The sequence below is a fragment of the Pelophylax lessonae genome (assembly GCF_965119305.1).
Source record: "Pelophylax lessonae genome assembly, chromosome: 11".
In the NCBI taxonomy this organism is placed as follows: domain Eukaryota; kingdom Metazoa; phylum Chordata; class Amphibia; order Anura; family Ranidae; genus Pelophylax; species Pelophylax lessonae.
In genome coordinates, this window is record NC_138778.1 from 57,360,799 (window position 1) to 57,387,574 (window position 26,776).

Here is a 26,776-nt window from a genome sequence, read left to right on the forward strand (position 1 = left end):
AGCCGCAAACTGTAACAGCCGGGTGCCCACAGCAGTGATGCCGGCGCCGAGGGAGAGGATCGAGGCTTCCGGCGGCCGCATCGCTGGACCGTTGGACAGGTGAGTAAATGGCTGGAACTCCGCTTTAAGAATCGGTCAGCAGAATTACCTTGTAAGAAGCTACTGACAGCTTTTCCTTTAAATGGGGAACGTCTCTTTGGTGAGAATCTGGATAAATACATCCAGAAAATTTTAGGTGGAAAAAGCACATTTTTGCCAGTAAAAGAGGGATTAAACATCCATCTTTCAAAGCTCCAACTGTTACGGTACCCCCTAACATGTCAGCTTCTAGGTGGTTCTGATGGCCTCAGCCATCAGGGGTTAGAAGACCTCAAAATCAAGGTTAGAAAAAACACAGGTTCCAAAACCGCCTTATGAGGGGGCGCCCCCACTCGTTTGGGTGGGGGGAAGACTCCTACAATTCTCAGAAACTTGGGGAGAAGTGGTGCAGGACAGGTGGGTCTTGTCCACAGTGGCACAGGTTTACATGGTAGAGTTCCGAGAGTTTCCTCCTTCTCGCTTTCTGGGTTCAAATGTCCCTGTTTGCCCAGTAAAAAGGAAGTCCTTGCTCCAGGCCCCCGGAACATTTGTGGGTACAGGGCGTGATTGTGGAGATTCCAACTAGCGAAAGGTTCATGGATATTTACTCAAATCTCTTTACAGTGCCAAAACCAAATGGCGAGGTAAGACCCCTTCTAGATCTCAAAGCTCTGAACCAGTATTTGACTGGTCTTTTCGCATGAAATCAATCCACTATGTGGTAGCCTCTCTAGGAAGAGGAGATTTTCTGGCTTCCATAGATATCAAGGATGCTTACCTCCATGTACCAATTTTTTCAGTGCCATTTCCAGTTTGTAGCTTTACCGTTCGGTCTGGCTACAGCTTCCCGGGTGTTTACAAAAATCTTGGCCTCGGTGTTAGCCTTTCTAAGCCCCCAAGGCGTCTGTCATGGGTTACCTGGACGACCTACTGTTAAAGAATTGTTCAAGCTTCGGGCTAACACAAGACGTGTCCGTAATGATCCAGTGTCTAGAGGATTTGGGTTGGATTATCAATTTAGAGAAATCGACCTTAAAGCCTGTTCCAGTCTTGGAATATCTGGGTCTGGTCCTCGACACAGTTCAGGCAAAAGTTTGTGGCTCTAGGAAGTCTGGTACGGTTCATAAGGAGTTTCCCTCTATACGACTATGCATGATACTATTGGGCAAAATGGTGGCCTCTTTTGAGGCAGTCCCTTATGCTCAATTCCACTCCAGACTGTTTCAGAACAATATTCTCTCTGCTTGGAACAAGTAGGTCCAAGCGTTGGATTCCCCTATGTCTCTTGCTCCAGGGGTCAGGCAGGGTCTGTCTTGGTGGATGGTTCTCATCAACCTAAGCAAAGGAAAATCTTTTTTGCCAGTAACCTGGAAGATTGTACCACAGACGCCAGCCTGATTGGCTGAGGGGGGCTGTCTTGGAGGGTCTTTCTGTCCAGGGAACTTGGTCTCGGGTAGAGAGACTCTTGCCCATCAACATCTTGGAAACCAGGGCAGCCTGTTTGGCGCTGTGTCATTGGACAACCAGGTTGCGGGGGTTGTCCTGTCAGGATTCAGTCCGACAATGCGACCCTGATGGCTTATATCAACCATGGGGGGGGGCACCAGTAGCCAATTGGTTCAATAAGATATGAACCACATACTGACATGGGCAGAGAGGTATGTTCCATGTTTGTCAGCAGTATTCATCCCGGGTGTGGACAATTGGCAGGCAGACTTTCTAAGTTGCCAGCAATTGTGTCCAGGGGAATGGTCCTTGCATCCCCAGGTGTTTCACCTGATCTCTCAACATTGGGGTTCTCCCGACGTAGATCTATTGGCATCCAGGTTCAACAACAAGCTGGAGAATTTTGTGTTCAGAACCATGGACCTGATCGCTATCGGAACAGCTGCATTAGTGACCCCTTGGTCACAATTCAGCCTGATGTATGCTTTTCCTCTGATTCAACTTCTGCCATGGTTGTTGAGCAGAATTCAGGTGGAAGGGAAGCCGGTGATCCTGGTGGCTCCTGCTTGGCCCAGTAGCCCTTGATTCGTAGAGGTTGTGAGGTTAGCCGTGGGGGAGCCATGGTTGCTTCCATGTCGTCCAGATCTGCTCTTCCAAGGTCCCATATTCCATCCTGCATTATGCTCGCTGAATTTGATGGCCTGGCTATTGAAACCAAAATCTTGAAGGATCGGGGGATCTCAGGCTCGGTTTTGTCTACATTGATTATTGCCAGAAAACCCGTCTCTAGGAGAATCTATTATAGAGTTTGGAAATCCTTTATCTCTTGATGTGAATCCAAGAAATGGCATCCTCATAAGGATGTCATTGGTAGAATTCCTGCTTTTCTTCAGGTAGGGGTGCTCTTAAAATTGGCATTAGGGACCATTAAAGGTCAAGTCTCAGCCTTGTCGTTTTTTTTTTCCCCAGAGACCTTTAGCGACTGACTCTTTGGTGCGGACATTTATGCAAGGTGTGATTTGCATGGTTCCGCCAATTAAGCCACCTCTGTGTCCTTGGGATCTGAATCTTGTACTTTCGGCCCTGCAGAAGCAGACCTTTGAACCTATCAGGCAGAATCCCTTGGTATTATTGATAAGGAAATTGGTCTTTTTGGTTGCTATAACCTTGGCCAGGAGGGTCTCAGAGTTAGCGGCTCTTTCGTGTAGAGAGACATTTTTGATCCTTCATCAGGATGAAGTGGTCTTTCGACCTCATCCATCCTTTTTGCCTAAAGTAGTATCAGGTTTTCACCTAAACCAGAATATAGTTCTGCCTTCCTTTTTTTCCAAATCCTCAGACTCCAGAGGAAAGATTGTTGCATTCGCTAGACTTGGTTCCTGCAGTTAAAGTCTATTTGAAGTCATCTGCATTAATCTGCAGTACTGATGCCTTTTTTGTATTGCCAGAAGGGCCTAGGAAAGGCCAAGCCGCAACTATTTCCACTATCTCTAGGTGGATTCGTCAAGTCATTGTTCAAGCTTATGGCTTAAAGGGAGTGCTTCTTGGGCAGTGCATCATCAAGTATCTATGGTTCAGATTTGCAAAGCTGCTACTTGTAACGCTCCTGCGTTTTTGTAGTAGGCTGGATTTGCAGCTGCAGAATCTCCACTCAGTAGTCATGTAGAGATGTGTTGAATAACCAGATCCAACTCTCCAGACTCATCACTGTGGGCCTGTCAGCTTCAGCATACAGATATACACACTCAATAAGATGTTCCTGGAGTGATAGGATGTATATGATAGTATGAAGATGATGTGCTGAAGGGACAGGTGTGAACAGTGACAGAGATGGTAAGCACTTGATAGAAATGTTCAGGAGAGTATTAGATGGTATTAGGTAGAATGCAGATAGGTTAGTAATCGAGTATGGTAACAGGTGGTAAGGACAGCAGATGACAAATACAGGATAGACTAACCCAGTGCAAGGATAGATGGTAGTAGACTCAAGAGCTAGCAATCTATGTAACAGTGCATATGATAGAATTAGTATGCATAGATAGTAACAGTCCTTAATGTGCAGAGGTAGATAGTGTAAGTAAGGTTATGGAGGATTCCCCTGTGGGGTACTTATCACTAGTAAGGTTAGTAGTAGAAGGGTCCAGTAGTGAAGGAGTGATCCAGTAGCGAGATACAGGGATCAGTAGCGAGGTTCCGGTCTGTTCCAAGTAAAAGAGAATAGCTGGAGGTTCCGGCAGCAAGACAAGCTTGTAAGCATGTGGACACACAGGCAGGTTGAACGAACAACGTGAGAGAGAACGCCGGCGGTTGAAATAGCCGCTCTGCGGCGCTCAGCGATGACGTCATCCGTCTTAAAGGTGTATGCGTACCACCTAATTAGAAAGGTGGGACGCATATCGAAAGAAAATAGAAAATAAGGGTACCAGAGGTACCAGAATCTTACAGTACCCCCCCCCTTAAGGCAGGCTCCGGAAGGCCTATAGCACTGGTTTCTCCGGGTATTTCGAGTGAAACCTTCGTATAAGCCTAGGTGCGTGAACATCAGTGGTATCCAACCAGGTGTCGTCTTGGGGTCCATAGTTCTTCCATCTTATGAGATACTGGAGTCTTCCTCTGTGGATACGAGAATCCAAAATCTCCTTAATCTCATATTCTTCTCTGCCTTCAACTTGTACTGGAGGTGGAGGCAAGATGGTAGGCCTTATTCCTTGATTAGGAACATGGGGTTTCAGTAGCGACACATGGAAGATGGGATGGATCTTGAGATCTGCTGGTAAGGTGAGCTGTACTGCAGCTTTTCCAATAAGTTTCTTAATTGGGAAGGGTCCCAGAAATAAAGGTCCAAGCTTTTTGCTAGGGATCTTTAATCTTAAATTTCTTGTCGATAGCCAAACGAGGTCCCCAATAGCATACTGAGGAGAAGGTCTTCTACGTAGGTCGTAGTACCTTTTTTGTTGGCTATGGGCGTGTGAGATAGTGGTATTAAGTAAACCCAGAGAGTCCTTTATTTGGGTAAGATAGTCTGAGGCTACTGGGTTACTTGATGGTAGGATGCGTGGTGGAAGAAGTGTTGGATGAAACCCATAGTTCAAGTAGAACGGACTTTGCTTAGTAGTACTGTGGGTTGCGTTGTTATAAGCAAATTCCGCCAGAGGTAGAACGTCCACCCAATCATCCTGTAGGTATGATGTGTAGCAACGCAGATATTGTTCTATACACTGGTTGACTCTTTCAGTCTGTCCGTTGGTCTGAGGGTGGTAGGGAGAGGTGAGCTTTCGCTCAATCCTTAATATTTGACAAAGAGCTTGCCAAAATTTGGAGATGAACTGTGAACCACGGTCGGATAAAAGAGTCTTTGGAATTCCGTGTAACTTGAACACATGTTTCATCAGTAGCTCCGCTGTTTGTTTAGATGAAGGTAGTCTACGGATAGCGATGAAATGTGCCATCTTTGTCAGGTGGTCCACTGACACTAGAATGGTCAGGGCCGATCCTAGGGTAGCAGACGCCTGGGTGCAGAAATATTTATGGCGCCCCCACGTGGGCGTGGTCATCTTACTAACTCCTCCCCTTTTCCTAATGGGACCTGGAGGGGGGTCTCTCCAAGGAACACAGAGAGGGCCTCTGTTAGACTGTCTGTTAGAAAGACCCCCCCCCCCTACCAGGACCCATTAGAGACTACAATGGGGTTGTATCATGGGACCTGGAGGGGGGGTCTCTCAAGCAGAGGTCATCTCTGTGTGCATTTTAAAGTCTATGTTAGAAAGACCCCCCACCAGGTCCCATTACAGACTACAACGGAGTCTAATGGAACCTGGAGGGGGGTTTATCTTACAGAGGCCCTCTCTGTGCCTATTGGAGAGTCTCTGATAGAAAGAGTCCCCTCCAGCCCCCATGAGAAACTACATTAGAGTGTCACTGAACAATAGAAAAATAAACCATATTATATTAATTAATAGCACTTTGATGCCCAGGCCCAAGACTAGAAGACTTCACTTACCTTAAATAATGGGTACTGGGGCTGGCTGCTGGTCCTGGGGCCTGGCTTCTGGGACTGGGTCCTGGCTTCTGGGGCTTTGCTGCTGGTCCTGGGGTCTGGCTGCTGGTCCTCCTGATTCCTGGCTGCTGGTCCTGATTCCCGGCTGCTGGTCCTGGTTTTTGGGGCTGAGCTGCTGGTCTGTTTTCCGGTTGCTGGTCCTGGGGTCTGGCTGCTGGTCCTCCTGGGGTCTGGCTGCTGGGGCCTTGGGGCTGGCTTCTGGTCCTGGGGCCTTGGGGCTGGCTGCTGGTCGTTGATTCTTGGCTGCTGGTCCTGATTCCTGGCTCCTCTGTGGTGTGCCGGTCTCTGTGGTGTGCTGGGCTGTGGTACCAGTCTCTGTGGTATGCTGGGCTCTGTGGTATGCTGGCCTCTGTGGTGCCGGGCTCTGTGGTCTCTGTGGTGCTTGGCTCTGTGGTTCCCGGGCTCTGTGGCCTCTGTGGTGCCGGGCTCTGTGGTGCTGGCCTCTGTGATGCTGGCCTCTGTGGTGCTGGCCTCTGTGGTCCTGGGCTCTGTAGGGGCAGTGCTGTGCTCTGTGGTGCTGGGCTCTGTAGTGGCAGTGCTGTATTCTGTGGGCTCTGTGGCGCTGGGCTCTGTAGTGGCAGTGCTGGCTGTGGTGTGGGCTCTGTGGTGGCAGTGCTGGCTCTGTGGCGCTGGGCTCTGTGGTGCGGGCTCTGTGGTGGCAGTGCTGGCTCTGTGGTGTGGACTCTGTGGTGGCAGTGCTGGCTCTGTGGCGCTGGGCTCTGTGGTGGCAGTGCTGGCTCTGTGGTGTGAGCTCTGTGGTGGCAGTGCTGGCTCTGTGGCGCTGGGCTCTGTGGTGGCAGTGCTGGCTCTGTGGTGCGGGCTCTGTGGTGGCAGTGCTGGCTCTGTGGTGGCAGTGCTGGCTCTGTGGTGTGGGCTCTGTGGCGTCAGTGCTGGCTCTGTGGTGTGGGCTCTGTGGTGGCAGTGCTGGCTCTGTGGTGTGGGCTCTGTGGTGGCAGTGCTGGCTCTGTGGCGTCAGTGCTGGCTCTGTGGTGTGGGCTCTGTGGTGGCAGTGCTGGCTCTGTGGTGTGGGCTCTGTGGTGGCAGTGGTGGCAGTGCTGGCTCTGTGGTGTGGGCTCTGTGGTGGCAGTGCTGGCTCTGTGGTGTGGGCTCTGTGATGTGGGCTCTGTGGTGGCAGTGCTGGCTCTGTGGTGTGGGCACTGTGGTGGCAGTGCTGGCTCTGTGGTGGCAGTGCTGGCTCTGTGGCGCTGGGCTCTGTGGTGGCAGTGCTGGCTCTGTGGTGTGGGCTCTGTGGTGGCAGTGCGGGCTCTGTGGCGCTGGGCTCTGTGGTGGCAGTGCTGGCTCTGTGGTGTGGGCTCTGTGGTGGCAGTGCTGGCTCTGTGGTGTGGGCTCTGTGGTGGCAGTGCTGGCTCTGTGGGCTCTGTGGTGGCAGTGCTGGCTCTGTGGTGTGGGCTCTGTGGTGGCAGTGCTGGCTCTGTGGCGTCAGTGCTGGCTCTGTGGTGTGGGCTCTGTGGTGGCAGTGCTGGCTCTGTGGTGTGGGCTCTGTGGTGGCAGTGCTGGCTCTGTGGTGTGGGCTCTGTGGTGTGGGCTCTGTGGTGTGGGCTCTGTGGTGGCAGTGCTGGCTCTGTGGTGTGGGCTCTGTGGTGGCAGTGCTGGCTCTGTGGTGGCAGTGCTGGCTCTGTGGTGGCAGTGCTGGCTCTGTGGCGCTGGGCTCTGTGGTGGCAGTGCTGGCTCTGTGGTGTGGGCTCTGTGGTGGCAGTGCTGGCTCTGTGGTGGCAGTGCTGGCTCTGTGGCGCTGGGCTCTGTGGTGGCAGTGCTGGCTCTGTGGTGTGGGCTCTGTGGTGGCAGTGCTGGCTCTGTGGTGTGGGCTCTGTGGTGGCAGTGCACGAAGGTCGATTAATGTAACCCAGTCAGCACGGAGTCCCTCCTTACATCAGAGTCTGCATAATTTCCCCTTACAGTGCAACTGAACTCTGACGGGGAATTCTGCAGATCATGCTCTAAAGGAGAACTCTGATATAAGGTAGGGGCTCTGGTGACCAGAGACCACCTTATATCAGAGTCCATAGCGTTCACCTTTGCATCAGAGTTCTCACTTATTTAAGGTCCTCAGCGTTGCCCTTTACATCAGAGTTTCTCTTCACGTCAGCGTCCACAGAGTTCCCCCTTGCACTATAAGGGGAATCCTGCAGACTAATGTAAAGGGGAATGCCGATAACTCTGATATAGGGGGGACTCTGATCACCAGAGACCACCTTCCGCAGAGGGAATGCACTAAGGAAGGGGTGGGTCCTGATATATGGGGGAACCTTTATATCAGTGCACCCTACCTGGCTCCACTGACTTGGACTTGCCTGGCAGGGGGGCACTAATGTGGGCACATGGGCGATTGCCCTACATCTCTATCAGCTGTTTAGCAGCCAGCATCTCATTGATTTTGGGTGGGGGGGGGTTAACAGGATACTGTATGTCCTAGGGGGGCTTTGGAAGGAGAGATGACTTGTGCTGGGAGTGGGGGGGGGGGGGGGGGGTGGACTGATTTCATATCCAACCCCCAGCATAAGTCGTCTCTTCTTCCAAAGCCCCTCTAGGACATACGGTATTCTGTTAGAACTTAGAACCCTCCCCACACACACACACCTAATTCCCTGCAAGAATTAACTTTTAGCTTGTCTCCCTCCCTCACTCTCCTTCCTTGAGTGCCTCTGACCCCCCCGCAGGAGTTATGCATAGTGTGTGTGACTGTGTGTCTGCTCTAATCACAGACTTGAGATCCACACGGAAGATGGACACTCCACAGCGATCTCCTCCTCCCAAGCTCCTCTGTTTGTATACAGATCAGACAGAGCCGAGGGAGGAGGGGCGGGTTCACTCTGCTCTGTAAAGGGCGGCTGGGGGAGGCAGATGCTGGGTGCCGTACAGAGCAGCCAGAGATTGTAGCGTGTGGGACATCAAACCACCCACAAAAGCTACGAAGTAACATAACTTCTCTGGCTTCTCCTGCAGGACTCGAGCCCTGACTCCGCCTGTGTGCCGGAATTATAAAAAAAAAAATAATTGTAGTGGCTGCAGTGAGAATCCCGCGACTTGCGGGAGATTAAAGTTATGTGCGGCATGCGCCCCCCCTCACGCGGCGCCTGGGTGCAGTGCACCTCCCGCACCCGCCTCGGATCGGCCCTGAGAATGGTATTAAATTCTTTAGAGGGTGGTAGTTCTACTATAAAGTCTAAGGACACAACTTCCCATGGAACCTGGGGTATTGGTAGACTGCAGAGTAGACCAGATGGTTTTGTAGTGTCAATTTTGGACCTTGCACAGATGTCACATGAAGATACAAATTTTTGTACAGACGTCTTCATATCAGGCCACCAAAACTGCCTGGTAAGCAAATTAAGGGTTTTCGTCATACCCATATGTCCTGCCATGGGCACATCATGTGATAACTCCAAGATCTTGGTGCGCATAGTAGGGGGTATGTAGAGTTTGTCGTTGTAATAGAGGAAGCCTTCTGCATCAGTACTTAGTTGTGGTGAAGGTGAATCCAATCCTATACTGTGCAAAATCTCTTCCTTCAGGGAACGAACAACCCCAATAATACGTTCATAGGGTATTATAGGAATAGAAGGGATTTCAGCGCAGTTATCTTCGGTTAATCGTGATAGCGCATCCGCTTTTTTATTTTTGTCTGCAGGCGTGTAGGTCACTAAGAAGTTGAATCTTAGGAAGAATAATGACCATCGTACCTGCCGGTGGGAGAGAGTTTTGTTAGTCTGGAGGTATTGAAGGTTTTTATGATCTGTATATATGAGTATTGGTAACCGGGTACCCTCAAGTAGATGTCGCCAATTCTCCAGTGCCAGTTTTATGGCAAGCAACTCCTTTTCACCCACTGGGTAATTCACCTCTGGGCTGCTTAATGATTTTAAAAGAAAGAAACTGGGTGGAGTGGTGAAGTATTTGTTGGTCGTTGGGAGAGAACTGCTCCTACTGCCATATTTGACGCATCTACCTCCAGAATATATTGGAGGGATGGGTCTGGATGGCGTAGTATGGGAGCAGAAGTAAAGCTTGATTTTTAACAAGCAGAAAGCTTGATTTGCTTCTTCTGACCACTTGAATGGTTTCTTTATACTTGTCAGTTGTGTGAGAGGTCTCATAATGGCAGAAAAGTTCTTGATGAACTTTCTATAGAAGTTTGAAAACCCAAGGAATTGCTGTAATGCCTTACGAGTTGTTGGTATAGGCCAGTCCAGAATACAGGATATCTTGCTCATATCCATCTTAATTCCGGTTTTGGATATGATGTATCCTAGGAATAATATTTCTTCTTTATGAAATAGGCATTTTTTTAATTTCACGTATAGATTGTGTGCGAGTAACCTGGATAACACAAGTCTTACATGTTTTATATGTTCAGAGAGAGATCGAGAATAGATAAGTATATCGTCCAGATATACTACAACACAGACATCAAGTAAGTCTCTAAAGATGTCGTTTATGAACCTTTGGAAAGCTGCGGGAGCATTACACAACCCGAATGGCATCACAAGATATTCGAATAATCCGTATCTGGTTCTAAATGCTGTTTTCCACTCATCTCCGTCACGGATTCGGATTAGGTTGTATGCCCCTTTCAGGTCTAATTTAGAGAAGTAAGTAGCCCCACGCACTTGTTCAATGAGTTCAGGGATGAGCGGTAGAGGATAGCGATCCTTTATTGTAATCGTATTTAATTGCCTATAATCGATAATAGGCCCAAGACTTGAATCCTTATTGCGGACAAAGAAAAGTCCTGCAGCTGTGGAAGAAGTAGAGGGTCTGATGAACCCTTTTGTCAAATTCTCATCCAAGTATTCCTTGAGATGAGAAAGTTCATCCTGTGAAAGAGGATAAACATGACCGAAAGGCAATTTGCTGTTGGGGAGTAGATCGATAGTGCAATTGTAATCCCTATGGGGAGGCAACACTTGAGCATTTTTTTCAAGGAATACTTCGGACAGATCCTGATAGCATAGTGGTGCAATCTCATCTGACACCACAGACAGGATCTTTCCATAAGATGGGAGGTTACACGTAATCTCGCAATAGTGAGAAGGGAAAGACAAAGTCCGTCTTTTCCAATCTATGATTGGTTGATGTGTGTGCAACCAGGGGAGTCCCAAAATAATAGAAAAATGGGGTGAAGATAGTATATCAAAAGTGGTGGTCTCCATATGAGACTCGTTAGCAGTGACAAGGAGTGCTTGTGTCTGGTTGGTGATTGGACCAGAAGATAGTGGAATACCGTTAATGAAACTAACAGAAACAGGTTTAGGTTTTGAAATAATAGGTATTTTATTTAAGGAAACAAGACATGTATCAATATAGTTTCCACAAGATCCGGTGTCGATCATAGCCTTGGTGGTAATCCTAGTCTGGTCCCACTGCAATGTCAAATGAACAAAGAGATAGGGGTTAGAAAAGGAAGTCGTTAATCCTCCTAGCAAGACATGTGAACACTCACCCTCTTTTTTGCGGACAAGGGGACAGACGCTTATCAAATGATCCGGGGATGCGCAGTACATGCAGAGGTTTCTGGATCTTCTTCTGGCTCGTTCAGTAGTTGATAAAGGTGGGCGTATGGTTCCTACCTCCATGTTAGTAGGGTCAATGGCCGAAATCCGAGAAGGACTAGACAATGGCATTCCCATTTTCTCAGCCTTTCTTTCACGCAGTCGCCTGTCGATGTTGATACTGAGTTGTATTAAGGCATCCAAGGTGCCAGGTAAATCCGCTCGGGCGAGCTCGTCTTTAACAGCTTCTGACAACCCGAGTCTGAATTGAGTTCGCAGAGATGTATCATTCCACCCTGAATCAAGGGTCCATCTTTTGAACTCAGCTACAAAGTCTTCTACAGGTCTCCTTCCTTGTTTTAAAGCCCTCAATTGAATATCAGCAGTACTCTGCCTGTTGGGGTCATCATATAAACTAGCGAGTTCCGCTAGGAATAAAGAATAGGAGTTGAGAAGCTGATCATTTTTCTCAAAGAGAGAGTCTGCCCAGGCCCGTGGATCACCCGTTAAGTATGAGATAACGGTACAGACTTTAATTTGATCAGTAGGGTATGTACGAGGTTTTAACAAAAAAAACAATTGACATGCGTTTTTGAATTCACAAAATTTTTTCCGATCACCTGTAAACACTAGAGGAGGGTTTATTTTAGGTTCAGGGGGTTGAGCAGCAGTAAGCCGTGAGAGCTGGGTTACCTGCTGTGTCAGAGTCTGATTTTCTTCTTTTACTTCAGTAAGAGCAAGTATTAATGCATTTACTTGTTGTGTTAATTGTGTCACTTGAGTGGGTAATTCTGCTGAATCCATTTTTTAGGTTCGTTCAATCTGTAACGCTCCTGCGTTTTTGTAGTAGGCTGGATTTGCAGCTGCAGAATCTCCACTCAGTAGTCATGTAGAGATGTGTTGAATAACCAGATCCAACTCTCCAGACTCATCACTGTGGGCCTGTCAGCTTCAGCATACAGATATACACACTCAATAAGATGTTCCTGGAGTGATAGGATGTATATGATAGTATGAAGATGATGTGCTGAAGGGACAGGTGTGAACAGTGACAGAGATGGTAAGCACTTGATAGAAATGTTCAGGAGAGTATTAGATGGTATTAGGTAGAATGCAGATAGGTTAGTAATCGAGTATGGTAACAGGTGGTAAGGACAGCAGATGACAAATACAGGATAGACTAACCCAGTGCAAGGATAGATGGTAGTAGACTCAAGAGCTAGCAATCTATGTAACAGTGCATATGATAGAATTAGTATGCATAGATAGTAACAGTCCTTAATGTGCAGAGGTAGATAGTGTAAGTAAGGTTATGGAGGATTCCCCTGTGGGGTACTTATCACTAGTAAGGTTAGTAGTAGAAGGGTCCAGTAGTGAGGGAGTGATCCAGTAGTGAGATACAGGGATCAGTAGCGAGGTTCCGGTCTGTTCCAAGTAAAAGAGAATAGCTGGAGGTTCCGGCAGCAAGACAAGCTTGTAAGCATGTGGACACACAGGCAGGTTGAACGAACAACGTGAGAGAGAACGCCGGCGGTTGAAATAGCCGCTCTGCGGCGCTCGGCGATGACGTCATCCGTCTTAAAGGTGTATGCGTACCACCTAATTAGAAAGGTGGGACGCATATCGAAAGAAAATAGAAAATAAGGGTACCAGAGGTACCAGAATCTTACACTACTTTATCTTCAGTTCATACATTCACAAGGTTTTATCAAGTGGCAAACAGCACTTTAAGTTTTTATTGTTCTTTGCCCAGGGGCAGTTATGGGATTCTGATTTGTTTGAACATAGAGAAATACTATGATTTAGAGTTTCAGATGTATAATGGTGAGATAACAAGCACATACCATAATATGATGGCCTCATTAGGCATCAAAATAAGCTGATAGTTTTGGCTAGTTTTGGGATTGAAACTAATTTGTTGCTTTTCTAAAGTATATATTTTTATATAAAGTGATATTTAGGTCTTGTTTTTTGTTTAAAAATAAAAAAACATGGTATGCTTATCCTGCTCTGTGTAGTGGTTTTGCACAGAGCAGCCTAGATCCTCCTCTTCTCGGGCCCCTCGCCAGCGCTTTTGGCCCCCTCGCTCCTGCCAAGTGCCCGTACACTAAACAGCTTGCTATGGGGGCACCCGAGCTGAGCCGCTGCCTGGTGTGCCCATTCAGGCACAGAGACGTGGCTCTGCCCTGCCTTCTCTCTCTCCTCATTGGTCCACTTTGATTGACAGCAGTGGAAGCCAAAAGCGCCTGGCCTGCTGCTGTGTCTCAGCCAATTAAAAGGTTGATTCCCGGACAGTTGAGACTCTCCTGTAACATCCCTGGATCGAGAGGGGGCTCAGGTAAGTATTAGGTGGGGCTGCTGCACACAGAAGGTTTTCTATCCTAATGCATAGAATGCATTAATATAAAAAACCTTCTGCCTTTAGAACCACTTTAACTGTGAGTTTAATAATCATATCTAATCATATTCTAACTAAAACTTTACATTTAAGTGTTTTAAAGGAAACTTATAATGACTTTGGGTCAATTGTTATTTATTGTTTATTTCTAAAGCCATGTAGGATAGAGTAAGGAATGGTTAAAACCCCATTTTAAGACAGTTTTTGGAGATCACTGGAGTAGCAGTGTCTGGTAAATATACTGTATAGTCTTCTTTAGGTTTTTTTTTTCATGTTTGTCCTGTAGACACAAAAGAAAGTAAAAGTAAAACTCTCCAAAGGGAGTCAAATCCTCTCTTTATCACAGTTGTCACAGCCGTAGGATTTTTACGCATTTCTGTTTTGGTTACAAGGACGATTAGAAGGAGGGAAGCCTCGTGGGATTGATAACCCTTCCCCTAAAAAAAAAAACTGTTTTAGCTTTAAATTTATATTTTCTATCTTTGCTTCACTATTTATTTACATTTTTTACAATTAAACATTTATTGCAGAGTACACCTGTCGCACTGTGTTATAGAACATTATGGGTATTGTACAGAGAGAGTAGAGCAAAAACTGTTTGCTTTCAGACTGTCTCTCACTAATGTTCAAAGATGGAGTGAGGAGGGAAGGGGGGGGGGGAGGGGTGCAGGGACTACTTATCTGGCTAAATTAGTTGTATGTGAAAGTGATATTTGTAAGGAAACTTTCAGCAAAATAAGAACAGTTTGATAAACATGAAACGGAGGGTCCTCCATTCGAGGGCTGGTCATTTATGCCCCTTTCACATGGGGCAAATCCCTTTGGATGGACTCTGCTTGCTCAGCGGGGATCACTCCGTTGATCCCCACTGAGCAGGCGGATGACAGGTCCGTCTCCACTCACTGTGCAGAGACGGACCGGTCACAGTCCCGCTCTCCAATATGGGGAGATCAGATAAAAATGGGCAGCCTGTCTGTTTTCATCCGATCCCATGCGATCCGTCCCGCTGGACGGATGGCAAACTTATCGCCATCCGTCTGTTTTCAGCAGATCTTGTCGGATCAGATGCCAGATGGGTGTCAGCGGACACATGTCCACTGACATCTGCCTCCCCATAAAGGACAATGGGTGGCCTGATTGGGTCCACCTGAAAAATGGACAGGCGGGCCAGATCGGTCCGATCATGTGAAAGGGGCCTTAAATGTGACATTTTATATGTAATTTTTAATATTAACCTAACCTACACAATTAAAGTTTTTTTTAGTGCTGAACATCACTATTTACAGCTATTTACAGCCAATTAAACTCTATAAATTCCCTTTAAACACATACACATATACATTTTTTGTTCTTTCAGAGTGTCTTATGCTATTTATGTAGACGATTTTCACTGTTACTTTGTCTTAATCAGGGCAAAGTGACAGCATCTGCAAAAAAAAAAAAAATGGGTTTCAATACTTTCCAAGGCATACCTTTTACTCTGGCCTTACAGCCTTGGCCTTACAGCCTATCTCTGTGTGTAAGCGAGGGCAGGATTTAGACCTTGGGAGTCTCGGGGGAACTTCTGGATTTGTGGGCATCCCATATACAGGAAATATACGACAAATAACTACAGAGTGGGTTTACTTTGTCACTGACAGTCACACATTTTAATAATGTGTGGCACAAAGTCATTCTGAGGTTAGATGTAGGCTACCCTACTTAAATTAGCAAGCTGTGTGGTTCACTTGCGCTTCCAAAATTCATTTAAATCTGATACAATATTCCAAAGTAAAACCTTGTACAGATGTTTGCAAGTAAAATATTGCTTCCAAAGATACATTTTTAATAAAATAAACACATTTTTAGTTATATTCTTGTTTAGAGGGGCATCCCTTCTGGCAGGGGCCTGCGAGAGCTCCAGCGGTGTAGAGAAGCTACATGGTGTGGGAAAGGGAGGGAAAGTTATCTGCAGACACTTGTCACTGGGAATCGGCAAGATGGCAGTGTCTCTCTAATAATTAGACATTGTATCTAATGTTATTGCTTGGTTTGTAAATGTGTGATGTTCTCTTTGTAGATGAATATTGCCCATGCTAGGATCAAAATTTCCAACCTGAATATATATAATGTGTACAAGCCATGTGAAGAAGGGGAACCCGGACAAATTAGGTATTTTTCTTTAACTGCATCTCTTGAACTTTTGCTAAAACCGGAACTTTTTTTTTTTTTTTTTATATACATATATACACTGCCTGGCCAAAAAAAAAGTGGCCACCCAAAAAAAAGGTCACACACTCTAATATTTCGTTGGCTTTGATTACGGCACACATTCGCTGTGGCATTGTTTCGATAAGCTTCTGCAATGTCACAAGATTTATTTCCGTCCAGTGTTGCATTAACTTTTCACCAAGATCTTTTATTGATGATGGGAGAGTCAGACCACTGTGCAAAGCCTTCTCCCGCATATCCCAAAGATTCTCAATGGGGTTAGATTCTGGACTCTGTGGTGGCCAATCCATGTGTGAAAATTATGTCTCATGCTCCTTGAACCACTCTTTCACAATTTGAGCCCGATGAATCCTGGCATTGTCATCTTGGAATATGCCCATGCCATCAGGGAAGAAAAAACCCATTAATGGAATAACCTGGTCATTCAGTATATGGTATTCAGCTGACCTCATTCTTTTGGCACATGCAGTAACTATCCAATAGGATGATTACTGCATGCTTAGTTTAGTTAGTTGCTTAGTTAATTCCAAGTGGTGACTTTTTTTTTGGCTAAGCAGTGTATGTTTGTTCAGCTATGTGAATATGTCATTTTTAGTGTTGAGCGAACACGGACTGTATTATTAGTGTTCGTACCGAATAATTGGATTTTTGTTACCCGAACACGGACCCGAAAACTTTACTGTATGTTCGGGTTTAAAATCCGTGTTCGGTCATTTTATTTCCTGTTTTGTATGTAATGGCGCGCTTTTAATGGTAGGCTTTCAACAGCCAATCAACAAACGTTTAACTGGTGTGCCTTAAGCCATCCCAGCCATGCCTACTAATGTATTAGTAGCTGTGATTGGCCATCTGAAGCATGTGACCATGTCTTCATAAGTTCGAGACCCAGCGCGCTGCGTCATTCTGCTGTAGTATTAGGGAGAGAGCACACATCATACGTGCTGGCTGCTGATTAGGGACAGACAGTGATTCTGTGAAAAATTGTGTCCGAAAAGAATGCAGGGACAGGTCGGAGTGCAGGCAGGGAAAGTTATTAGAGCATTTTAGGGCCAGGCTGGAGATTAGGCAGGGTCAGTCTACATCGATTTTGCTGTGTGGGGGGTGGTGCAGTGAACGATTTTTTTGAGCATTTTAGAGACAGGGTGGAGATTAGGCAGGGACAGTCTACATCGATTTTGCTGTGTGGGGGGTGGTGCAGTGAACAATCTTTTTGCCCTCACTTGAGCCCACTGAGGAGGAGGAGGAGGAGGAGGGAGAAAAAAAAAATCTATTTTTATCAGTCAGTTGTGTGCAGCATTCATCAGCTATATTTTACTACAAGTTAAAAGGGATTATTTATTTTTTTTCCCCCTTCATAGCCTGTTTGCTGCAGTGCTGACTCTGAGCTGACTGTGACATAAGACACTGCTGTGTTCACATGTGCTATTGAGGGATTTTCAATTTTATACACTTTTTTTCTATTCCACTATTCAATATACACCCTTTTGGGTTAAAAAAAATTAAATTGTGGCATAGTCTGTACTAATCTATTTAAAAATTACAAACTTAAAGGGGAATTTTCTTTTTTTTTCTCTTCATAGCCTGCTGCAGAGCTGACCGTGACATAAAACATAAGATACTGCTGTGTTCACATGTGCTATTCAAAAATCACCAATTTTATATCATATATTTTCTATTCCGCTATTCAATCTATGATAGGATTGCAGGGTGCTTCAGTTTGCCTCCTGTGTGTTCCGAACTCCTCCTACTTCTCATCCTGCCTTTAGGGTACAAAAAATAGTAATCGGGGCCTAGTCTGGGTCTGTACGTGTGAGATAGATACACCTTTTGATATCATATTTTCTATTCCGCTATTCAATCTACACCCTTTGGGGTAAAAAGAATTAAATTGCGGCATAGTCTGTATCGGTACGTGTGAGATACACCTTTCCAATTTCTGGGGCGCATCTTCCACCGCCGAGGATTGCAGGGTGCTTCAGTTTGCCTCCTGTTCCGAACTCCTCCTACTCCTCATCCTGCCTTTAGGGTACAAAATATAGTAATCGGGGCCTAGTCTGGGTCTGTACGTGTGAGATAGATACACCTTTTGATATCATATTTTCTATTCCGCTATTCCTTCTACACCCTTGGGGTAAAAAGAATTAAATTGCGGCATAGTCTGTATCGGTACGTGTGAGATATACCTTTCCAATTTTTGGGGCGCATCTTCCACCGCCGAGGATTGCAGGGTGCTTCAGTTTGCCTCCTGTTCCGAACTCCTCCTACTCCTCATCCTCATCCTGCCTTTAGGGTACAAAAAATTGTAATCGGGGCCTAGTCTGTGTTTGTACGTGTGAGATACACCGTTTTATAAAAAATTTTCTATTCTGCTATTCAATATACACCCTTTTGGAGTGTAAAAAATTAAATTACGGCATAGTCTGTATCGGTACGTGTGAGATACACCTTTTTAAATTTGTTTGGCGCATCTCCTTCCACCGCCGAGGATTGCAGGGTGCTTCAGTTTGCCTCCTGTTCTGAACTCCTCCTACTCTTCTTCCTCATCCTCATCCTCCCTTTAGGGTACAAAAAATTGTAATCGGAGCCTAGTCTGTGTTTGTACGTGTGAGATACACCATTTTATATCCTTTTTTCTATTCCGCTATTCAATATACACCCTTTTGGGGTGAAAAAAATTAAATTTGCGGCATACTTTACATATTTGACTGTGAGATACACCCGTTGTATTTGTATACTGTTTTTCTAGGGCAAGATCATAAATTACAGAAATATGAGGAGACCGTCAAATAGGGGGCCGTGGCCTGGGTCGTGGTGCTCCTTGTAGAGCTCCTGTTGCAAGGAGAAGACGTGGTCGATCTGTGCCAGCTACACGCACAAGTGAAACACCTTCCTCAAGTGTGAGTAGGCGACAGAACCTGCAGCAGTATTTGGTAGGGCATCGTGCGCCTCTAGAAGTGATGAGGCCAGAACAAGTAGAGGCGATAGTAGATTGGGTTGCTGCTGACAGTGCCTCCAGTTCCTTCACATTGTCTCCCACCCAGTCTACTGCAGAAAGGTCAGAGTTGGCACCTGCAGCCGATGTCCAACCGTCTTTCACCTCACCCCCTTGCAAATCAGGCAAGCAGTCTGAGCCCCAAGTCATGCAGCAGTGTCTTCTTCTTTTTGATGACTCTGTCAGCAGGGTTTCCCAGGGCCATCCACCTAGCCCTGCGCCAGAAGTGGAAGAGATTGAGTGCAGCGATGCCCAACCACTTATTTCTCAAGATGAGTACATGGAAGGACCATCGCAGCACGTCTCCGATTCTGACGAAACGCAGGTGCCAACTGCTGCGGCACTCAGAATTGTGGAGACCGACAAGGAGGGCAGGGGTGAAGACTGGGTGGAAGATGATGTGGAGGAAGATGAGGTCCTCGACCCCACATGGAATGAAGGTCATGCAGGTGACCTGAGTAGTTTGGAGGAAGAGGCGGTGGTCGCACAGAGCCACCAGCACAGCAGAAGAGGGAGCAGGGTGCAGAAGCGGAGCGGCCGTGCCCTAGACACTACGCCTGCTACTGCCCAACGCTGCAAGGGACTGAGCGCACCAAAGCCAGCTCAAAGGAGTTCTCTAGCGTGGAAGTTCTTCAGAAAATGTGCTGATGACAGGACACGAGTGGTTTGCACCCTGTGCAATCAGAGCCTGAATCGAGGCATAAACCTTCTCAACCTGAGCACAACCTGCATGATCAGGCATCTAAGTGCAAAGCACGAGCTGCAGAGGAGTAGACACCTTCAAAACCAAGAAAGGTCTCTGGCTCCTCCTGCTTCCTCTTCTGCTGCAGTCTCGGCCTCTTCATCCACCTCTGTAGTGATACCGGCACCTGCCACCCCGCAAACAGACGATCTGTCAGCAACACCACCACCTGGGTCACCAACCATCTCCACAATGTCCCGTGGAAGCGTTCAGCTTTCCATCTCCCAAACACTTCAGAGGAAGAGGAAGTACCCCCCTACCCTCCCGCGATCCCTGGCCCTGAATGCCAGCATTTCAAAATTCTTGGCCTTTGAAATGCTGTCATTCCGTCTGGTGGAGACGCACAGTTTTAAAAGCCTTATGTCGGTGGCTGTCCCACAGTACGTCGTGCCCAGCCGCCACTACTTTTCCAGGCAAGCCATCCCTTCCCTGCACAACCAAGTGGGGGAAAAAATCAGGTGTGCACTGCGCAATGCCATCTGTGGCAAGGTCCACCTAACTACCGATATGTGGACCAGTAAGCACGGTCAGGGGCGTTATATCTCCCTAACGGCACACTGGGTAAATGCAGTGGCGGATGGGCCTGAGGCGGACAGCAATTTTGCGCATGTCCTTCCACCACCCAGGATTGCAGGGCGCTTCAGTTTGCCTCCTGTTCCTAACTCCTCCTACTCCGCTTCCTCATCCTCTACCGCCTCCTCATCCGGTCAGCGTAACACCTTCACCACCAACTTCAGCACAGACAGGGGTAAACGACAGCAGGCAGTTTTAAAACTTGCCTGTTTGGGGGAAAAACCACACCGTGCAGGAGTTGTGGAGGAGCATGGAACAGCAGACAAATGAGTGGTTGCTGCCAGCGAGCCTCAAGCCCAGCCTGGTGGTGTGCGATAACGGGCAAAATCTCATAGCAGCTCTGGGCCTAGCCGGTTTGACGCACATCCCTTGCCTGGCGCATGTGCTGAATTTGGTGGTGCAGAGGTTCCTTCAAAATTACCCCGATATGTCAGAGCTGCTGCAGAAAGTGTTCTCACCCTGCTGCTGCTCGCCTGTCAGCGCTGCAGCGTAACTTCGGCCTTCCCGCTCACCGCCTCATATGTGACGTGCCCACAAGGTGGAACTCCACCTTGCACATGCTGGAAAGACTGTGCGAGCAGCAGCAGGCCATAGTGGAGTTTCAGCTGCAGCACGCACGCGTGAGTCGCTCTGCGGAACAGCACCACTTCACCACCAATAACTGGGCCTCCATGCGAGACCTGTGTGCCTTGTTGCGCTGTTTTGAGTACTCCACCAACATGGCCAGTGCCAATGACGCCGTTGTCAGCTTAACTATCCCACTTTTATGCCTCCTTCAAAAAACGATTCGGGCGATGATGGAAGAGGATGTGGCACAGGATGAGGAGGAGGAGGAGGATGAAGAGGTAACATTTCCAAGGCTTTCAGGGCAGTCATTCGCAAGTGGCTCCGTGGGTGGGTTCCTGCACACACAAACGCCAGGGACACAATTGTCCAGCAGGGGCAGAGTTCTGGAGGATGAGGAGGATGAGGAGGAGGAGATGGAGGAGGAGATGGAACCATGTTCACAGCAGGGTGGCACCCAGGCCAGCTCATGGCCATCACTGGTGCGTGGCTGGGGGGATACAGAGGACACAGACGATACACCTCCCACAGAGGACAGCCTTTCGTTGCCTCTGGGCAGCCTGGCACACATGAGCGATTACATGCTGCAGTGTCTCCACAACGACCGCCGAGTTGCCCACATTCTAACTTGTGCTGATTACTGGGTGGCCACGCTGCTGGATCCCCGTTACAAGGACAACGTACCGTCCTTAATTCACTCACTGGAGCGTGATCACAAGATGCGCGAGTACAAGCGCACGCTGGTAGACGCGATGCTGCTGGCATTCCCACCTGACAGCGGGGCCACAGTGGAAGCACAAGGCAAAGGCAGAGGAGGAGGAGGAAGAGGTTGTCAACTCAACCAGGGCACCGCCAGCACCTCAGAAGGCAGGGTTAGCATGTCCGAAATGTGGAAAAGCTTTGTCAGCACGCCACAACAGACAGCAGCACTAGCAGCTCATATGGAACGTCTTATCAAGAGGCAGCATTTCACCAACATGGTGGAGCAGTATGTGTGCACACGCCTACATGTAGTGAATGACGGGTCTGCCCCCTTCAACTTCTGGGTCTCCAAATTGGGCACATGGCCTGAGCTTGCCCTTTATGCCTTGGAGGTGCTGGCGTGCCCTGCAGCCAGTGTATTATCTGAACGTGTATTTAGCACGGCTGGGGGCGTTATCAAAGACAAGCGCAGCCGCCTGTCCAGAGACAATGTGTACAAGCTCACATTCATTAAAATGAACCAGGCATGGATCCCACAGGACTTTTCCGTACCTTGTGCAGAATAGAGATGGATACCGACCTTACCCAGCCATTGTTATATTTTTTATCTTTCTCACTCTTTTGGGGTATACCCTCATTTAAAATGACTGAAAAAAAGCAGTTTTGGCTACCTCGTCCTCCTCCACCGCTGCTTCCACCTACACCGCCACATCCAACACCACCTCAACCTCCCTCCTACTCCATATGGGCCTCGTCCTTCACAGATGAAGAAAATTGTTTTATTTTTCTTTTTTTTTTTGTTGTTTTAAGTTATTTCCCTATCCACATTTGTTTGCAGAGCACTTGCCATGCTCTTAACTACGTTTTTCTGCCATTTGCAGCACTCTAGCCCTTTCCATTGGTGTTTTAGAGCCGTTTTAGTGCCTGAAAGTTCGGGTCCCCATTGACTTCAATGGGGTTCGGTTTCTGGATAAAGTTCGGAAAAAGTCCGGGACACGGACCCGGACTTTTTTTTCAAGCTCGGCCGAACCCGCCGAACACGGACATCCAGGTGTCCGCTCAACTCTAGTCATTTTCTTTTCATAAAGAGGGATATAAAATTAATAAAATATGTTAATGGATCTTCCTAGCTTTTCAACATTCACTGTATCATTGTTTAAAGGACCAGAAAGCCTTAATTATATAAATTATAATGGAAAACTATTTTAAATGTAAAACAACTTTGGTGGCATAGTCTTACTTCAGATGGAGTAGGACTCCTTGAGAGCTCCCACTCAGTGACGATCTGCCACATTGATCCATACACCCAATCTCTGTTTATTTGACTTGTTACCAACTTTTTTCTGCAGTCAGCATGGCGCCTCCTAAATTAATCTCAGTAGCCGCATCTAAGGTAGATGAATTCCTTGTGAGGTGGCACCAGACCTACTCTGACAGAGTTTGCTCCTTAGCCTAGAATAGAGGACTATCAATAAATGCTGTATTGCATGCTGTTCATAATCAGTCACTATGAGATTCATTTTCTGTATTCTGCAAAAAACCTGGTTGATCCTGCTGCTCTCTATCTTCACCTTTTGTTAATGTCCCCAATTCTGTTCGGGATTTTGCAGCTGTTGAGGCAACTCTGCACCAGCTCAGTTTTCAGTGATTTTCTATGCAGAGCATTTCCTCCCTATCACATCTGAGCAGCCTATGTGACTATAGAGTCACACATGTGGGCATATACATAGGGGTAAATGACAGCCCACTCCCTCCCTCCTCCTCCTCCTTGCCCTTTAATCAGCTAAACACAATGGGGGTAAGATATTACATCGTGAGTGATGGAGGTTTCACCTCCCTCTTATTTTAAGACACAGGCTGGAGAGGTGTGACATAGGGGTGTGACATAGCCTGTAACTGGCAGAAATCCGCCCATATCATTTTTTTGCCACAACATTTTTCCATTGAGATACATTAATGTCTGTTTTACATCTGTCAGTAGATGGATGAAAAATTTACAAACGGTCTATATGTATGAAAGGTGCCTTCTCCATTGATTCTGCTATCCACTCTAAGCAGCATGGATGTAGGAACCTACCTTGTCAGTTATATTTTGACAGCTGGCACCTACAACTGTTAGAATACCTGAACAGTGGGTGCATTGGATTGGATGCAGTGGCTTGTTGGCCAACAATTTTCCTTTAATGTTTAGATCTAAATATGTCAGGTTCTGGCCTCCAAACTTCCATGGTGCACAGCCAGCTGTGACACCACTAGAGACTCAGCATGAAGAAAGGCCAGAAATCCATATAAGACAGCTAGTGATTCTTGACCAATAGGACCTTTGTGCCTCCAACCATGTGTTTATGATTGCTCTTCAAGATAAAAGATGAACTGTGGCAATTCACTGGTTTAAGGACATACTGTGAGTGAGAGCAGTATGGACATCACCATGAAAAAAGACCAGTACCCCACATGAAATATGGCTCTTTTACTGCAAGCAGCAATCACTGACTTACAATTGTAGACACACAGGCAGTGGTGTATTTAGGTTTTGTGCTGCTCTAGGCCTGACTAAACTTAGACACCCCCTAATTTTAATATGACTCACCCCTGCCTGTAAAGGCCACACCCCTTCCTGTTTATGACCCGCCCTGTCATCTGTAAACCACAGACCACAACCACAGACTATCAGTGCCCATCAGTGCAGCCTCATTACTGCCCTTCCCTTCTAGATTGTAAGCTCTAAGGAGCAGAGCCATCAGCTTAGCCTCATCAGTGCTCATCAGTGCAACATATCAGTGCCCATCAGGACAGCACATCAGTGCAGCCCCATGAGTGAAGCTTATCAGGACCGCCTTGTGCCCATCAGTACAGCCTCATCAGTGCCCATCAGTGCAGCATATCAGTGCTGCCTTATCATTGCAGCCTCATTAGTGCCCATCAGTGCAGTTTATTAATTCCCAAAATTGCCGCCTCATCAGTGGCCATCAGAGCATCATATTAGTGCCCATCAGTGCAGCCTATTAGTGCTCATCAGTGCAGCATATCAGTGATGCCTTATAAGTGCAGCACCTCAGTGCAGCTTATCAGTGCCACCTCATCAGTGGCCATCAGTGCCCATTAGTACAGCCTCATGTCATGGGATTAGTAAGATTACTCCTTATAATATTGACATAATGCCTGCCATACCTGGGGGTGGAGGAGGGTAGGCAGAGCATTAGGCTGCAGTGCCACACTTACTAGCATTGGCGGCCGTCAGGCCAGTTGTATTAAGTGTGGTCGGCGGCCTGCGGTCTGTCCGAATGTCCTCAACGGCCGGTATTATCATACCCACAGGTAACAGTGGGACTCCTTTATGGGGCTGCCAGACTGATTTGCCTCTTTGACCCTGCCCTCCAGCCCAATTTGCCCCATTAGACTGGCACTATACTAAACGTATAGCGCAAGCCGGTGGGGGCCCTTTTCGTGTAGGAGCCGGGAGAAGGCTGTTTTTTTTTCTTGCAGGTCACTGATTTTTTGCTACCACCCTGCAAAGTGCCGTCCTAGGCCTGGGCCTTGTTGGCCTGGGCCAAGATACAGCACTGCACACAGGTCCTCCTTCTCAAAGCATTACTACTGTTTTCAGTAAAAGACTTATCTCCTATATTGATTGCTGGCCTTTCTTCATGCTAAGTTTCTAAAGTTGTCATCACTTGCTGTGTACCATGGAAGCTTAGAGACGAGAGGTTTCTTTGCAGGTTAGATACATCCTTTGTATGAACGTCACCATGGTGCCCTACACTTAGTGTATTGATGCATGACAGTGCTGCATCGAGGGCAAAATTTTAGACGGCCCATTATGAAAAGAAGACCAAACAGGACCCTGTGTATTATGTGGCTGGTCTGAAGACAAGGAAGGTATACAAGTAGACAAAAGCATACAATTCTGCTTGGGGAAAAAGGGGGGTGAAGTAGGGGGTCTCAATGGATGGAGGGGGTCCTGGAGTGAGAGTTGTTGTTAAAAAACAGTAAATGTCCAATTTTTCATTCTTTATTGTACACTGCCATTGCCATTTCAAATGGGCCCTCAGTGTTTCTTTTAACAGAAGTTATATCTTTTATTTCCCCCAGGGATTTAGGAGACCACATTGTAGCATACCATCCTTGTGAATACAGCGCTGAAGTCCATTCCCATTTTCGTGCGGTAGGTACCCAAATGCTACATAAATATATTAAACGTACAATTTACAGGTATCACAGAAAAATGTATACATGCTTCTGTATATCCTTTTGATTACAGTCCAATTAAATCAAAGCAAAAGGTGTACAAAGTCATACAATTTGTTTTACTCTCAGCCTTCGTGGAGGCCTCTGACCTGCCAGCATTCTGTAGATGGAGACCCTTGTTTTCTATCTGGAAGCAGTAGTCTCTCCTAGTGCTACTTCTCTTTCTCCTAGTCTGATTGTTGATGTTTAGGGGATTGCATGTAAAGATATGGTGATGAATACATAGTTGCTTTAATTTGTGCTGTGTATATCCACCTGGAGTGCAGTTTTAATATCACTCGTCCAATACACGCAAGGCATACAAAGGAAGTGCCTACTTTTCCTAAGTACCTCCTTCAAAGCATGCTGTTTGCTACAAAGATAGAAGTCACTGTACATCTAAAGCAGTGGTCTCCAAACTGCGGCCTGGGGGCCGGATGTGGCCCTTTATTTGCCTTTATCTTGCCCTTGGGACTCTATTCCACCAACTGACACCAGTGATGGAGCACGATTCCCCCTACTGACACCATCAATGATGCACTATTCTTCTCATTACTATCAGCAATGGGGCACTATTCCTCCCATCAAAACCAATGATGGGACATTGATGCCTGAGCATTTCCTACTCCCAGTGGCCACAGTTTGCCCCCCCCCCCCTAAAGCCTAAAGGACAGTAAACTAGCTCTTTGCTTAGAAAATTTGGAGACCCCTGGTCTAAAGCATAAGATGTGCTTTTGTTTTTCACCCGCTCTATGACCCATTCAAACTTGTATGTTGCAGCAACGCTTGGAGAAACATGTACATTGACACAATGCACCTGCTCTATGTGCGCGACATTGTGGTGCCAATAATTGTGAATAGCACCGAAAGCACTGTACAGTAGGATTCAACATATGACACACTGCAGCGCACCACAATGCACATGCATTATGGTCTGCTGCTAAAAAGGGTGCATTTTTTGATTTGTTGTGGTACACTGGCAAACTGTTCATAATTAATAGGATGCCTTAACTTATAGCGCTCCAAGTGGTCTCCAAACTGCGGCCCGGAGGCCGGATGTGGCCCTTTATTTGCCTTTATCTGGTCCTTGGGACTCTATTCCACCAACTGACACCAGTGATGGAGCACGATTCCCCCTACTGACACCATCAATGATGCACTATTCTTCTCATTACTATCAGCAATGGGGCACTATTCCTCCCATCAAAACCAATGATGGGGCATTGATGCCTGAGCATTTTCTACTCCCAGTGGCCACAGTTTGGCCCCCCTAAAG

At 47.0% G+C, this 26,776-nt stretch overlaps 1 protein-coding gene across 2 annotated transcripts in view; it reads left to right on the forward strand.

The window, feature by feature from the left end:
• The window catches only part of LOC309567623 (lysosomal protective protein-like), a gene marked incomplete at its 5' end in the record, with an annotated part of 82,423 nt that overhangs the window by 26,134 nt on the left and 29,513 nt on the right, over positions 1 to 26,776 (forward strand). Inside the window, 2 exons of one of the 2 annotated variants that reach the window (XM_082273037.1) lie at positions 15,549 to 15,640; positions 25,366 to 25,438. The exons of the other annotated variant lie outside the window; for it this stretch is intronic. Of the exons in view, the coding sequence (XP_082129163.1) occupies positions 15,549 to 15,640; positions 25,366 to 25,438 (165 nt within the window). The remainder of the gene's footprint in view (positions 1 to 15,548; positions 15,641 to 25,365; positions 25,439 to 26,776) is intronic. 2 annotated transcript variants of the gene reach the window in all.